We start from the raw sequence: 16725 nt of genomic DNA, 5'->3' as shown, positions 1-16725 counted from the left end.
GAAAGACAAACACTACTTTGGCCAAAGAACATTTTGGTCTTATGTTGTGTGTTTAAAAAAAAAAAAAAAAAAAAACAATGGTGAAGGGGGACATAAAGGATGGTTATGATTCTTTGCCAAATATTTGTGAAATAAGTATTTTAAAAATAAATATAAATCATTTTGTTTGCTGTTTGCATGTTAAAACAGATCTAACTGAAGGCTATTAAGTCTGACAAGGTGGGTGAGGTAATATCTTTTATTGGACCATCTTCTGTTGGTGAGAAAGACAAGCTTTTGAGCATACACATAGCTGATGAAGAGCTCTGAATAAGCTTGAAAGCTTGTCTCAGTCACCAACAGAAGCTGGTCTAATAAAAGATATTACCTCACCCACCTGGTCTCTAATATTCTGGGACCAACACGACTACACCACCACCACCACACGACTAGTAAGTCTTTCTTTCAAATATTCTTTGAAGAGCAAATGACTTCAACTAGGTTTCAGTAGCTTCAGTCACATGATTTTTACCTGAATGTCCTGTGATATTTCAGCTGTGGGAGGCGGTGGAGATTCTTCACACACAGCAAGGCTCCGAACTAGCTTTAACTTTGTATTTGACTAAAGAAAAGTATTTTTAATTAAAAACTACAGTTAAAAAAAAACAAATGTACATCAGAATACCTCACACTCAATTAATTGATATTACTCCACTCAATTAACTGCCAAATGAATAACAAATTGGCTGGAATATGCATGTTTAATATTTTAAAATAAAGTCAATCATTTTTGAAAGGGAAAAATAAACAGTCACAGCTTTGAAGTCATCATATCACCACAACAGAATAATTCCAATTAATAAAAAAATATGAAATAAGAGATGTTGGAAAGGCATTTCCTCTCTCTCTAGCAATAAGAAGCCACCAAAAATATAAAGGCAAACCACAAAAGCAGACAACTAGGCAAGACAAAAATCCAAAAGCAAAACAAAATCTTTACTGCCAAAAATAAAGGCTATAACTAAACTCAAGCCATTTTTCACAAAGTGACAAGGCTTCATTAAGCATGAAGGACTTCCGTAGCATGCCAGCACACAAGTCTACTGTACCTTGGACCTTTTTCCTGTTTGTCCAAAAGATTGCACTGGCCGCTAAATGGAGGGCACAACAAAAAAAGTTCATATTAAGCTTTATAGTTAGACTGTAGGAGACATTTGTTAATGCAGAAATCTGCAGAGCAGAAAGACAGTAGTTATTTAATAGATTTGATCATCATGTAAGTAAACACACGTGTTTTTAGCCTGACATTTGAGAATTATCCCATTTCCCATGGCAAAAAAACCCAGGCTTCTCATCTTCATTTTGCATCTTGCAAAACATGAGTATGGGGCGGGTGGGACGACTTACCAGTTTTGTACAATTGTTTTACTTTATAAAGTCAGGACCAGTTAACAGTCTCCGGAAAGTCCTAAGTTTGTAGTTCTCATGGGGCAATTTCTTTGGCAACATTACAAGAAAGTAAATTTTATAATCCTGCTACTGTTCCCTGAAAACCCACCTGAAGAGCTGTTTATAAGAAGCAGTGCTTTTTTGATAAGGGAAAGGAGTAGGAAATAGCCCACTAACCAAGCAATGTTTCCTCTCCTCCTTTCCTCCTCCCCGAACCCCAGTCAAAAAACCGGACATTTAAAGAAAGAACAATAAAAAATTAATCAATTTTCTAGTTTTATATATAAAATAAAATTAACTTACTACGTGTCTCTAGCTATTGTTATGCCTTCTCTCTCTCTCTCTTTCTGGCTTAACTCCACCTTTTCTTTATTCTTTCCTGCAATATACAGGGATTACCAAACTTCTTCCACAGTGCGTACTACTTAGGGCTTGTCTACTGATAATTTTTGCATCAATCTATCTATACTGGTTTAGAAACTGATGTAGCTAAATTGGTGCAAATCCTAATGTGGGGTTGCGCAGTTATACAGGTATAAAGGTGCTTATATTGGTATAGCTTATTGCTGTTACTAAACTGATATAGTTAAATTGGTACAAAAACCTGTGTGTAGGCAAGCCTTTGCAGAAATTGTTTTGTGGACTACTCCCCAACTGCTTATGTGGAAGAGAAATTAGTATAAGAAGTAACAACATTTTAAAGAAAATACTACAGAACCACTGAATATTGGAGAATAAAGTATTCAGATTTATGTTTATCTCCAACCTACTGTTGTGATGCCATCAGAGTACCTAATGGGGCATCTGTTTGGAATGAGTCTACAAGAGAGGGTAACTTTACTTCAGAGACCTAAAAGAAAGGAGTGAGGGTGAAAGAGGTAATTTAAGATAACAGATTTGCTGAAATGGCTCTAATCATATGTACTTAGGCATTCAGCAACAGTAATGTCTGCTCTTCAATTATTTAAAAAAAAAAAAAAATCACTTTTGCAGATCATCTTATCTTAAAAGCATCAATAAACTTCAACCATGATCTCAAAAAAAGCTTTCACCTATGAAGTAGGGTACGTCATAACAAAATGAGGAAGTGTGAAAGACTTCTAGTATCTCTGGATAACAAGTGTTATCAAATGTTACTGTCTTTCCCCACCCCCACCAAATTAGGCCTTTGTGTTATATCTGATGAAGGGCTAGTGCCTTAGCCCTGGTCTACACTACGCGTTTAGGTCGAATTTAGCAGCGTTAGATCGATTTAACCCTGCACCCGTCCACACGACAAAGCCATTTTTGTCAACTTAAAGGGCTCTTAAATCGATTTGTGTACTCCTCCCTGACAAGGGGATTAGCGCTGAAATCAACATCACCTGGTCGAATTTGGGATAGTGTGGATGCAATTTGACAGTATTGTCCTCCAGGAGCTATCTCAGAGTGCTCCATGGTGACTGCTCTGGACAGCACTTTGAACTCAGATGCACTAGCCAGGTATACAGGAAAAGCCCCAGGAACTTTTGAATTTCATTTCCTGTTTGGCCAGCGTAGCAAACTCAGCAGCACTGGTGACCATGTAGTCCCCCCAGAATGCTTCTACGCTCCCCCTATCATCTCCGTCCTTGAGGTTATCACAGATTAGAAGGTTGGGAGAAAAAAAAAAAAAAAAAAACACACACACGCGCACTTGCGATGACATGTTTTTCAAGCTCATATAGTCCTCCCGCACTGATAGGGCACAGCGTAATGCATGGAGGCATTCAGTGGCAGAGGCCAGGAAAGAATTGCTGTGTTTGCTTAACGGCAAAAGTACCATGCCTCGCTAGCGATCCTGCCCAAGCCAGGTCGCTGTGTCACATGCACTCCGCGCTGTGTCAGCCTTGGGCGGGGGCATGGCCGCTTTGTGAGCAGGAAGGACATAGATCTAGACATTGCATTAGGTAGCTTCTATAGCTAGAGAAAACATTCCTGTGCATTCAGCAAAGTCTGTTGCGCAAAAAAAAAAAAAAGAGAAGCCCCATAGTGTAGTGGTTATCACATTCACCTAACACGCAAAAGCCCCTTAGTGTAGTGGTGATCACTTCACCTAACAAGCGAAATGTCCCTGGTTCAAAACTGGGCAGAAACAGGTCACTGTTCCTTTTTCTGACTCCCCTCCTGCATTTTTAGTCTTAGAACAGACGGCGCTGTGAAATTTTACTTTGAATTATATCAATTATGAGCTAAATAATATGGAGGCTCTCTCTAAGGGTACGTCTATACTTACCTCCAGGTTCAGCGGTAAGCAATCGATCTTCTGGGATCGACTTATCGCGTCTTGTCTAGACACGATAAATTGATCCCGGAAGTGCTCGCAGTCAACACCGGTACTCCTGCTCCGCGAGAGGAGTACGCGGAGTCGACGGGAGAGCCTGCCTGCCGCGTGTGGACCCGCGGTAAGTACCTTGTAGTTTGAACTAAGATACTTCGACTTCAGCTATGTTATTCACGTAGCTGAAGTTGCGTATCTGAGTTCGAACTGGGGGTTAGTGTGGACCAGCCCTTAGTTATAGTTCCGGATTCCTTACCCTTTCAGCTGCTCTGATAAATTAACATTTTTGTTAGGGGTGGGGAGAAATTTTCATGAAGCTTTTTATAGGGACTAAATGCTATCTAGGACTCTGAAATAATCTTAACGTGGCCCATAGAGTGCAATCCTTCGTTCTGGATTTGTCATTTCACAAGTTGAACTGCTCCTTACTACTGTCCAGGCTTCATGAGCCATGGGAGTAAGGGGCAGGCTGGGGTAGGTGCGATCGCGCAGTAATGCCGGCTGGGAGAGCAGCCTGGGGCAGAAGCCTCCAGCTCGCATGATATTCCAGGCAGGACTGAATCTCCATGAGACGAAACTTAAAGAAGAGAATGACCTGTAGTCACTCCCATTCGGTGCTCTAAGAGGAGGATAGCCATGTCTGTCCAGGCACCCCTGATGGACCTCACCGAAGTCTGCCAGCTGAGCAGAGCTGAGCGGGACCCCAGCTGGCAGGAGCCAGCGGACGGAGCCCCAGTGCTGGTCTGGGGTTCCGTCCGTCGGCCCTGCTCAGTCCGCTACCTGCCTGAGGTTCCGATCATCCAGGCAGGCAGCGGGCTAAGCGGGTCCGGTGGACGGGACCCCAGAAAAAAGGCGCAAAACCAATTATCTGCCGTTGCTTTCCCGGAAGGAGGGAGGGAAGGGGGGGCCTGACGACATGTACCCAAAACCACCCACGACAATTTTTTTGCCCCTTCAGGCATTGGGAGCTTAACCCAGAATTCCAATGGGCAGCGGAAATTGCAGGAACTGTGGGATAGCTACCTAGAGTGCACCGCTCTGTAAGTCGATGCTAGCCACAGTAGTGAGGACACACTCCGCCGACTTAATGCACTTAGTGTGGCCATACGCAATAGACTGTATAAAATCGAATTGTAAAAAAAATCGACTTCTATAAAATCTACCTAATTTCGTAGTGTAGACATACCCTTAGTACAGCTTTTGTAACAGTGATGAACATAGAAAAATACTCAAGTGTAGGCTCAATTCCTGTATTATAGAGAGTCTCTCTTCTGATTCATTAGAAAATTAATCATGTACAAAGTTGAACAAATAGTATTTCAGCATAACACAGAATGATATTTAAAAGAGCACACCGCAACTAGAGGCCCTATCCATTCATCTACTGATTAAATTGTAGTAATCATACCCATATATAGTAGAGTAGGGTTGAGCATTTGACTAGTCCTAAAATAATTGCTCAATTGACCGGTCAAATAATGTCAAAAATGGTCAGTTATTTTAAATCACTAGTTTATTAGAACACTAACAAAAGATTGAAACTTTGTAGTGTCCAATAGGCTTAGTCATAGATAGAGACTTGTGACTAATTACAAAGGACAGTTTATTTAATGGAGTTATTTTAACTCAAATACGTGAAACAATGAAATGAAGCTCTAAAATATGAAATTATTACCTTTTAATGCAATGTTAGGTTAGCATTTAAATGTAAATGTATTCAAGACAGAGTAATTACAAAAGAAAATAAAAGTGAAATTAAATGAACTCGTAGCAACTGTACAAGGAAAAAAAGTAGTTTCTAAATGCACTTATGCTAAGTAGGCAGTAGGACAACTCTTCAAGCAACTGTTCATCTTTTTTCCATGTGGGGATGGTGGTGGAGAGATGTAATGACTGTGAACCCTTCTCTTCAACCCCCAATTCCCTTCTGAGTAAATTTCTGTATGTTTGTCTAGGCAATTTAGATTTTTTGGATGTTTTTCTACATTTTCAAATATATTGATTTCAATTAAAACACAGAATACAAAGTGTACAGTGCTCACTTTATATTATTTTTGCTTACAAATATTTGCACTGTAAAAAAAGATATACTATTACTTTCAGGGCCATCCTTGGGCATAAGCAGCAGTGTAGGGCACCATGAAATTTGTGGCACCAAATTGCCCCAAATTTCATGGTGCCCAAGGCAGCTGCGTGCTGCATACTCGGCAGCACCAGCCCTGCGAACAGCCCTATCCCCTGGCCGCCCGCCCCCCCAAGGGCTGCGCCCACTGCAAGGGGTAGGGCCGTCCCTAGGGGGATGTGTGGTCCCGGACAACTCCCTCCGGCCCACCTCTTACCCTCCCCCCTGCTCTGCCTTCAGCCCGCCCCCATTCCCCCTCTTCCCCCAGCAACCCCGCACTCATCGGCAGCAGCAGGAAGTGGAGCAGCCCGGCCCTAGCCAGCTCTACTCCGCCAGCTGCCAGCCGCAGTGCTCCGCTTCCCGCCGCTGGTGAGTGTGGGGAGGTTGCGGAAAGGATGCTAGCAGCGGGAAGCAGAGCAACGTGGCCCCAGCCCGCTCCGCTTCCCTTGCACCAGCCCCAGCCGTGTCGCTCGGGGGGGGGGGGGAGGGGGAGTGGAGGAGAAGGCGCACAGGGGTAGGGAAAGTTCCCCTCCCCCAGACTCACCAGTGGTGATAAGCGGAGTCCCGCGTCTGGGAGCTGGTAGAGTAGAGCTGGTTGGGACCGTGTCGCTCCGCTTCCCGCCACTGGCAAGCGTGGGGGGCGTCCTTTCCCCAACCTCCCCACACTCACTGGCGGCGAGAAGCGGGCACCGCAGCTGGGAGCTGGCGGAGTAGAGCTGGCTGGGACCCGTCGCTCTGCTTCCCACTACCGGTGAGTCGGGAGGGGTGAACCTTTCCCTAACACACACCCCTGGGGTAATGGTGGCAGGGCTCCAGCGGTGATTTAAAGAGTGCGGGGCTCCCTGCAGCAGCCGGAGCCCCAGACCCTTTAAAGCGCCGCCGGAGCCCCACTGCTACTGCGCTATAGGCGAACCCGTGTTATATTGGGTCGCGTTATAGCAGGGTAGAGGTATAGAATGTTTATTCTAGAAGAGTCCAATTAAGATGCTCAACTTTCAGTTAGTTCACCTCCTCCCTCCCACCCCCCAAGTGGTATTAGCATTTAGTAAACTGAGTTATCAAGACATTTAAGTAAGCACCATGATACTATCCAAAACGTAGGCTGCTGCCTGCATCAAGGCATTCTCGTTGGAATAACTGACAATTTTTGGCCATAGTCAGATACCCGGACAATTGACCAGCTTGCAAGCCTATAATAGAGTCAAGCAGTCAAACAAATTCACACAAAACTAGAAATGTTTTCCAACCTCTTTCTGACAATATGCTTTTATTAAATCTGCATATTTACCCATATGTATTCAGGGTTTAAAAGCCTCAGCCAAAGCAGTTGCGCACATGAAATTATAAATCAATCCTGGGAACACAAAACCACACCCCATAAAATAAGGAGTTCACCAACTTGCATTTTCAAAAGGCACCAATACCACCAAAAGAATGACAGTCCAACATGAAAGTTACCCACAAAACCCAGTACAATAAATGCATTCCATATTTCATTAAGCAGAGTTACAGAAACCAATTACAACTAAATTAAATAGGCAGTGTTGGAAAGCACTTTGCTGCTTTAAAATGATGAAGAAAGAGTCCTGTGGCACCTTATAGACTAACAGACGTACTGGAGCATCAGCTTTCGTGGGTGAATACCCACTTCGTCGGATGCATTCGATGAAGTGGGTATTCACCCACAAAAGCTCATGCTCCAATACGTCTGTTAGTCTATAAGGTGCCACAGGACTCTTTGCTTCTTTTACAGATCCAGACTAACACGGCTACCCCTCTGATATTTTAAAGCATCAAGCATCATTTTAAAAAGTGAAGCAAGTCTCAAGACACGGTGAAATACAACTGTGCATGGAAAGTAACAACTGCCTTAAGTTTCAGGTGAAAACAGCAAGATTTTGATATCCAAATGCACAAATACAAATATATTGGTCACCAAACAATAACTCATCTTGAGAGAGTTGCAGTCTGTTTCTCTCTGCTTATGCGAGATTTAACTCAATACACATTACTGTGCTGGGGAGGCAATAAGAATGTATAGGATAATTCTCGGATTGTGGATACAGAAAATAGCAGCACAGATACCATGCTGACAAACAGAACAAATAATAAAAAGGTGAAGAGATCAGTTTAGATAACTATAGATGGGATTCTCTTATAGGACTACAAATACATGTGAATTCTCCATAACCAAACCACAAGACATTGTGACTAAGGACAGGTCCCCTCTACAGACTTCAGCAGGCACTGCTGTGTCAGTCAGAGATATGAAGAAGTGTTCTCTCTGGCTGATCTAGCTGTGCCAGCACAAGTCCGAAGTGTAGAGACAGCTATACTGGCAAAGCGGTCAGCTTTTCCTGATATAGTTTATTTCACTTGTGGGGAATGGTTTTAGTATACCAGCACAAGCACTTCACTGGCAGCGTATACTAGGTTCCTAAACCAGTAAGGCATTCCTAGTGCAGACACAGGCTAAGACACAACAACACAAGTGACATGCAGTTCACATTACATTCACATGATATTTTTAGGTATTTTATTCACAGACATTTCCAACACACTCAGCACATGAATGTCGTCATGGGGTGGATGGGGAGAGAAGGCAAAAATTGGACACGCAAGTTACACCACACAACACTGAGGAGCACTGACCAGGTGGTAAGAATGCATAGGTGGCATTTCTGTCTCATTTATTCAATCACAGATAGTGAAAATGGCTGTGATTTCAGGATTTTTTTTTGAAGATACATGGAGATGCATTTAACAGCATGGAAGATGGAGCCCTGAGATCAGTCTCCAAGAAAAGGCTTTCCCCTCCGCCCCTCTCACACACACACACACACGGTAGGAAATGAGGGAAGGAGAAACCAGGGGGTATTTATGGAGGTTGTGGAATTTGTGTTGGACAGGAGGAATGAAGTACAGGTACAGAAAGAGGATTTGTTTAAATTCGATTTCTAAAATTTCATCTAATTCTATCAAGAAACTGAGAAATCTACATAGTCATTGAAACCCCAAAATGGAATTATAAATCTTTAACACAAAATTTGTCTTTATTTTATATAATGAATGCATAAGTGTCCTAGCTCCATACCTCGCACAAGCTCTCCCTCCACTACTTGCACTGCTTCCTTTCCACTACCTCTCTCACCAGTTTCCCAGTGAGACTATCACCTTCCCCAATCTCACACAGCTAGAGCTTTCCATTCCCATTTTTTGTTTGCTAGTGCCAGCATGGGTCTTTATGTTACTTCTGTAATTAATTATTCACAGGGTAATATCACATCCACAAATTAACAATTATTTTTAATGCATGGATGACAGAATATTTAAGATTGCAACCCATGTACAACATAAAAAATCTTAAGATAGCCTATTTTAATGTTTTTCATGCAGTAAAAAAAAAAAAAAAAAAAAAAAAAAAAAAATCTATAAGTCAACATGAATGATTCCTGGTAATCATTTTTCAAAAAACGGATAAGAAATGCTGTATGTTCTAATCAACATCAGACTACAAGGTGATTCAAGCAAAAATCTTGTGATAACTGATATGTTTTTTAGGGCAGAGACTGTCTTCTCTTTTTTGGAAAGCAGAATGCTCTTGCACATTTTTAATAAATATTAAAATAATTACTACTATTATCATGGTGCATATTGTAGGATTGCTACAGTATAGCAGAACACAAAACAATCAAGTTTTCATACTACTCATAAAATGTGATAATAGCATCTTTTGACAAACTATACAATTCCTAAAATAATTGTGCATAAAATATTTTTACTGTATAGGCTCGTGTCCTTATTAGTTCACTCACTGACCAATAAGAAATTAGAATACCCAAGCACAATATCCTAATAGATTCTTTCTATAAGACTGCTCTTTCACATATGTGCCTCACATTTCGAAGCCTGTTTAAAAATAACTTGAGAGTCATGAGAGAAAAATTGGACAACTTTAAAAGGTGACTGTCCTTCCCAAATTACAAACTTAAGGCTTCACTAAGCTAAATCCTTACAATCATGGGTAGGCCCCTTATGCAACATACGTAAATGGTTATATATTGTGAGCAGTCAATTTGCTATGTGCTGTACAAAACGGAGAACATAATTCCTACCCTTCAACTAAACAGATGAACTAAACAATGGCTTTATCACAAAGCCATGGAATAAATTCATTTTAATTATTTTTTTAAATAAATACAAGTGTAATGTGATTTTGCTGGCAGATTAATTTTGTAGGCTGGCAGCGAAGAGGATTTTAAGAACGGATTTGAATGGACTGAGACTGCTTATTGCTCCAGGATAAGGCGCACATTCTAGGCAAAGAGGCCATTATGATGGAAGGAACAAAGGATATGTCTACACTACCACATAATTTATGTCGCTTAGGGTTGTGAATAAGCCACTCCCCTGAGCGACATAAGTTACACTGACCTAAGCGCAGGTATGGACAGCGCTATGTGAGCTTCTCCCACCTACATAGCTACCGCTGATTATTGGGGGTGGATTAATTAAGTCGACAGGAGAACTCTTTCCTGTCAGCTTAGCATGGCTACACTAGAGAGCTTACGGCAGCACAGCTGCATCCAAGCAGCCTGAAAGCATTGGGAGAGCTGCAGGAGCAGTTGAAGGCAAAGGGTATGAAGGGATAAGGGCAGCAAATTACCCACAGTAAAAAACAAAAAACAAACAAACAATGTAGCAATGGATCCAAACTGTCTTCTCCAGTGATTTTCACCACATTTGATTAATTTATTCATACACTACTGAAGGAGACAGGCAACATAATTCAGGCACTCTTGAGACTCATTAGTCACTTTTCTTATTCAAATTGTGCTTAGAGTGATGTTTACAAGTGCAAATAAATTACTCAGCATACTGCAACTCAAGTAGTAGGGATCCCAGTACCAGAATGTCATGGATATTTAGTTTCAAAATGTCATCACTGGCTTCCAGAATTGGGAAGCGTCAATTTCACTACATTAGGGAAGAAAGGGAGCAAAGAAAAGCAAGTGAAGAGAGTGAATTAAAGTAATCAGTATTCTTCATACAATAATATTCTGGCTAGTTTACCTATTTTATCTTGAATAGCTATTTTTATTTGGTCCCCAGAGCATCACCTGGTCCGAGTACTAATAATGGGTGGTTGATAGGAGTTGGGGAGGAAGTTTTCAAGGGAGCAAGTGTGATGCTGTGAGAGGACGGACTCTCCCCAGCAGTAGCATATTCCTCAGGAAGGATTGCATTCTGTGTGGTCCAGTCCAGCACAGGAGCAGTAGCGCCAAGTAACTGATGGACATGAAAGCCACACCTTCCAGAGCTTTTCAGATTTGGAAACTTAGCAAAGGGATTTAATTTTGTCAAGCTGGAGCGGGCAATGAACCTAATTTAGGAGAGAAATTCTTTTAGAGGTGTTATCTAGAAAAAGCTCTGAAGCTCTAAACAAACAAAACAAGGGAACTAAAGTGAACCTATTTCTAATCAACATTTGACTAAAAACTACTTTGCAAAACTCAGAGCATGTCTCAGTGGACTCTCTCACCTAGTAATTTCTCTAGTTAGTCTTCATCTGCACTTGAATGTATAGTAAATTATATATATATGTGCCTCTCACCACCTACCATTTTAGAATGTAAGCTCTTCAGGACAGTGACCATTTCTTTGAATACAACTATACAGTACCTAGCACCACAAAATCCTGATCATGATTGTCACCTGTGGACACTACACTTAATATCAATATTAAACATTAACTAGCAAGGCTGTAACATTGTATGGGGCAGGGACTTCTTGTTGTGTATTTGTATACTACCTAGTATGACAGTTATTAAGTCTCCAGCCTAAGGGTATGTCTACACTACCCATGTTATGGTGTGGCCGTGGCAGCGCTATGACTTGGGCCATATAGACATCCTTTATCCCTGGGGGAGAGCTCTCCCGGCGATTAAAAAACCCACCCCTAACCAACGGTGGTAGCTTTATTGCCGGTAGCATTGTTCCCGGCAATAAAGTGCTGTCTATACTGGTGCTTTTCAGCGCTAAAACTTTTGTTGCTCAGGGTTTTTTCCCCCCACCCCTGAACGACAAAAAAAAAAAGTGTGACAGCCTCAGTCCATGACAAGGCTTCTAGGGACTACAGAAATACAAATAGATAGTCATTGGCACAGGAAGGGACATGTGGCTTTTCGTTTGTCTAGACTAGGACCTAAACATGCAGAGCAGCTTGTTTTGAGATATTTTACCTATCAGTTGAATTTAAAACACCACTTCTCAAGACTAATAATACACTGTGGTAAGAAAGGAATATTTGTCCTTCACTCTACTGTCTGTTTGTTTACTTTTAAAAGATTTATTTTTCTCAGATATCCAATGGAGATCTGATTAGGCAAACTGGCATAGCAATGATAGCAGGTAGCAATTTGTTTGGCTAGCATTGGCCCAATTTACTAGTAGTGGCTTATATTACTCATGTTCTACAAGGGAGATGAAGGGTACTCTGTTTGTTTGTTTGTTTTTTTAAAATGTTATTTTTTCTAGCTACCCCCATGCCCCAACCCTAGATTCAGTCTTGATGAAGCTAAATTGATATTAAACTCAAATTAAAGTGTGTATCACAACATTATTACCATAGACTTGTACAGGGCCTGTATGAGAGCATCATGCACAGTTGAACCAGACATCAGAGCTTCCTTCACCCAGAATAATCTTCATGAGATTTTTGTTTTGTTAAATTATGGACTTTTTAAAATCATGCATTTTCTCAACCTAAATAAAACTGAATGCCAGGACCTATTCACAACTCTTATCACTACAACTGTGAATCAAAATACCTGGGAAACAGCTTAAAACAAAAACAAACAAAAATAAACATCAATGGTAACTTCACTACAAAATAAATGTTCAATTTAGTAATGTTGAGATTGACAATGGGGAAATAAAAAACAAAATAAAGTTGTTGCCTTGTCCCTCTACAACATGGAAAACTCAACATCCTGCAAGAAGTTCAAATGAACCCAAAGGAAATACTACTACAGATAAAAGCCTAGAGTGTTTTTCCGCCAGTGAGAAACTCGGAGTTTGCCACCAACCTATTAAAAAAAATAACCGACTATTAAGTATGCGTATTGATAGAAATAGGAAGGTGTGGGGGTGAGAGAGGAGATATAATCCTCCAGATTCACCAAAACTGATAAAGTTTGCTTGGCCCTTGACTAGGAAATATGTAATAAGTAATCACAAGCCATAGTGGCAGAGCAAGAGAAAGAACTGTGTTTACCATAATATACTGATGAAAAAGAAGAAGAGAAAGACTTCTTACCGGCATATCATTTTTGTTATCAGTACAACTTTCATCCTTTTCTACTTCAATCTGCTCATGGCTTCTTGATTTTATAAGGTTTTCAACTGGGGTTGCGTCTTTAAATTCAGCCTCTGAACCATTCATTGTATCAGTTTCATCCTTTAGAGTAACAGTATCAGACATCCTCATTAGAGGTGGTTACTTTAAAATTCTACAGGAAATAAGGAACCTTTAACAGGAGAAAGAAAAAGTATGCATATTTACTTTATACAGCTGAAATTCTATACTAATTCAAAAAGATTCACACACACACACACACACACACACACACTATTTTCAATAGACTTTGCCACCAAAAGGACATTTTCCCCACCAATTTTCTTTTTCTCATGTCTTAGGTCATCATGAATGAGCATTCATCTTAGTTCTAGCGCCTTAATCCAGATGCTTATGCTACAGGTGCATCTTACAAGAGAAAAAAAGACATGAACTAAAAATTTATTCAAGGTGGTCATGGTAGACCAGACATGGGCAAACTACGGCCCACATCCGGCCTGCGGGACCGTCCTGCCTGGCCCCTGAGCTCCTGGCTGGGGAGGCTAGCCCCCGGCCCCTCTCCCTCTCTGGGCGGCAGGGTTGCACGCTCCTGCCGTGCAGAGCTGCAGCATGCCTGGCTCTGGCCGCCAGACATGCTGTTCTGAGCGGCATGGTAAGGGGGCCAGGGGGGTTGGATAAGGGGCGGGGGGTCCCAGGGAGTAGTCAGGGGATGGGGGGCAGGGTTTGGATAAGCATGGGAATCCCAGGGGGCCTCTCAGGGGGTGGGGGTGTGGATAGGGGGCAGAGCAGTCAGGGGACTGGGAGCAGGGGGGTTGGATAGGGGGTGGGGTCCCGGGAATGGTTAGGGGACAAGGAGCGGGTGGGGGGGTTGGATGGGTCGGAGGTTCTGAGGGGGGCAGTCAGGGAGCGGAAAGTGCTAGGGGTCAGATAGGGGGCGGGGCCAGGCTGTTTGGGGAGGCACAGCCTTTCCTACCTGGCCCTCCATACAGTTTTGCAACCCCAATGTGGCCCTCAGGCCAAAAAGTTTGCCCACCCCTGTGGTAGACCCTCTACTACCTCCCTCCTCCATATCTTGTATTTGAAAACACCAATGTATAACACTGGGTTTCAGTTCCAATATAAGAAATTGAAGTTCCTCTAATTCAAGGGGAGAATGTTGATTTGAAAAACTATAGGGAACTGGTCTGGATCAGTAAGCCAACACAATGAACTACTGTACAAGATTCACGAACTGAATGAAAACTTCCATATTGTCTGCTTCCCAGTCAACTACAGTCGACTGGAACAATTGTAGATATGACCTTACATGTCAAAGGTAATGAAACTGGTCACTTCAAATTTCTTACGCACCAGAAAGAGAGAGAGTATTGACGATTACAATAGTGGAGAAACAGTACACTAGATGTGTTCTGAGGGATAGCTCAGTGGTTTGAGCATTGGCCTGTTAAACCCAGGATTGTGAGTTCAATCCTTGAGGGGGCCATTTAGGGATCTGGGACAAAAATCTATCTGGGGTTTGGTCCTGCTTTGAGCAGGGGGTTGGACTAGATGACCTGCTGAGGTCCCTTCCAACCCTGATATTCTATGATGTACAAGAACAGGATAAACATTCCATAGCTCAAATAAATATTTGGAGTCACCATCCTGCTCAAGTCTCCACTTCTTGCAATGCCAGTTGTCAGGAAGATATGAAAACAATAAATCTACACTTCACAAAAAACACACAACACACACCAACACACCACCCCAAAACAAAAACAAACAAAACCCATCACCCTAGGTAGAATGAACTAAAATTTAAAACATTGATTTTATTTTTACATTTGAGGGATTTTAATTAAAAATAGAAAAACCTAGAGCACAGTTTATGCCAGTCACAGATACAATATTTGTTCCTTATTACCTGATGTATCCTACAGATTTGGAATTGTGGTCTCCCACAAAAATAAAATAAAGTAATCCAATGTTCCTTTTCACAGTTGTCAACCAAGATGTCAGTTGTAATGAACCATCTGGAATATGGCAGGAGGAGTCCCATGTCCTTGTCACCAGTGTAGAATCCTGGACTGAAATATACTGTCTTCGATCAAGAATACCATCCCTTTTAGATGCCTAAAACAAATAAAAACAGTTCCATTGGTAACTTCCATTAATGAAAATCTGGAATATTTCTTGTAAAACTAAAAACCAACCAAAGTCAGCATTTTTCATTTCCATTCAATTTTGTCTGTCATTTTTGTTCTACTTATTTAAACTGGAAGACGCTGTAATGTTTTTCAATTTGTAAGGAATTCCCAAAGTATAAGTTAATAAGTCGTTATAATAAACATATCAGTATGTCTAGTTACACCATGACAAAAGTAACGTCCCTATGCCACAGTTATTTTCTGGAATTGGGCTGTAATAAAGAATTGTTTTAAATATAAAACTTGGGGGGGCAGGAGGAAGAGAATAGTTATTGGCAATTGAAACTCATACAACTCTTGGCAGGATTAATCCTGTAAAAGCACCATATGCAATTCATATTACAAGGCCACATCATCATCCCCCACAGACCAACCCCAGTACCGTCTACATACTTCCCAAAATACACAAACAAGTTAACGCAGGCAGACACGTCATATTTGGCCATAACACTCTTACTGAAGGAATATCAGGATTCTCAGAAGCCATCCTATAACCACTCAACCCACAAAGGGCCTGTTTCCTCCAGGACACAACTCACTTCCTCCCACAGAATGCCATCTTTGTCTCCACGGACGTCATCTCCCTACACATCAATGTCCTTCACAAAGATGGCATCGCCGCCTGCCTCAAATATCTACAAGACAATGGACACCACCCAAATATCTACCACAAACACATCAAACTCATCCATTTCATCCTCACCCATAACTTTACATTCAACACAAAACACTTTGTCCAAACTATGGGAACAGTGGGGAGGCGGGGCTGCGCACTCCGGTGGATCAAAGCAAGTTCGATATAATGCGGTTTCACCTATAACACAGTAAGATTTTTTGGCTCCCGAGGACAGCGTTATATTGAGGTAGAGGTGTACCTTCTTATGCTTATCATATACACTTACATATATTGGACTCTTTTACCCATTACAAGTGCAGCCAAAACTTGGGCTAGAAGGCAACAGCTCTTAAACAATATACATAGCAACACATCATGGTAGTTGGTACAAGAAATGAAAAACACTGTACCGATAGAAACTGTGGACATAGAAATAAATCTCCAAGGCACTGGAATTAACATCCTCTCTCTTGCAAAAAGATCTTTATTTATCACCAGTGGTCAGGAACTTGGTTTTACATATCATCTAAAAGACAGCACAATGCCCCTTAATGTTACAAATGAAGCATTTCCTCAGAGGGAGGAGCACAATGAACTGAATCAACAACACAACAAGCTGCAGAACCACGGATTACATTGTAGGCATGACTAGGGTTACCATTCGTCCGGATTTACCCGGACATGTCCTCCTTTTGTGTGCTAAAAATAGCGTCGGGG

At 41.6% G+C, this 16725-nt stretch overlaps 1 protein-coding gene across 12 annotated transcripts in view; it reads right to left on the bottom strand.

The window, feature by feature from the left end:
* Positions 1–16725, bottom strand: part of R3HDM1 (R3H domain containing 1) — a 144227-nt gene that overhangs the window by 86238 nt on the left and 41264 nt on the right. For 10 of the 12 annotated variants that reach the window (XM_034785070.1, XM_034785071.1, XM_034785072.1 and 7 more), the window contains 4 exons: positions 15110–15318; positions 13168–13378; positions 1089–1130; positions 512–601 (listed from right to left, as the gene is read on the bottom strand). In XM_034785070.1, coding sequence (XP_034640961.1) covers positions 512–601; positions 1089–1130; positions 13168–13338 — 303 coding nt within the window. In that variant the 5' untranslated portion in view covers positions 13339–13378; positions 15110–15318. The remainder of the gene's footprint in view (positions 1–511; positions 602–1088; positions 1131–13167; positions 13379–15109; positions 15319–16725) is intronic. The other 2 variants (XM_034785077.1, XM_034785081.1) reach the window with 1 other exon arrangement.

Source organism: Trachemys scripta, chromosome 11, assembly GCF_013100865.1.
Source record: "Trachemys scripta elegans isolate TJP31775 chromosome 11, CAS_Tse_1.0, whole genome shotgun sequence".
NCBI lineage: Eukaryota > Metazoa > Chordata > Testudines > Emydidae > Trachemys > Trachemys scripta.
Note: the sequence above shows the minus strand (reverse complement) of the source record. Positions and strands in the feature narration are given on the sequence as shown.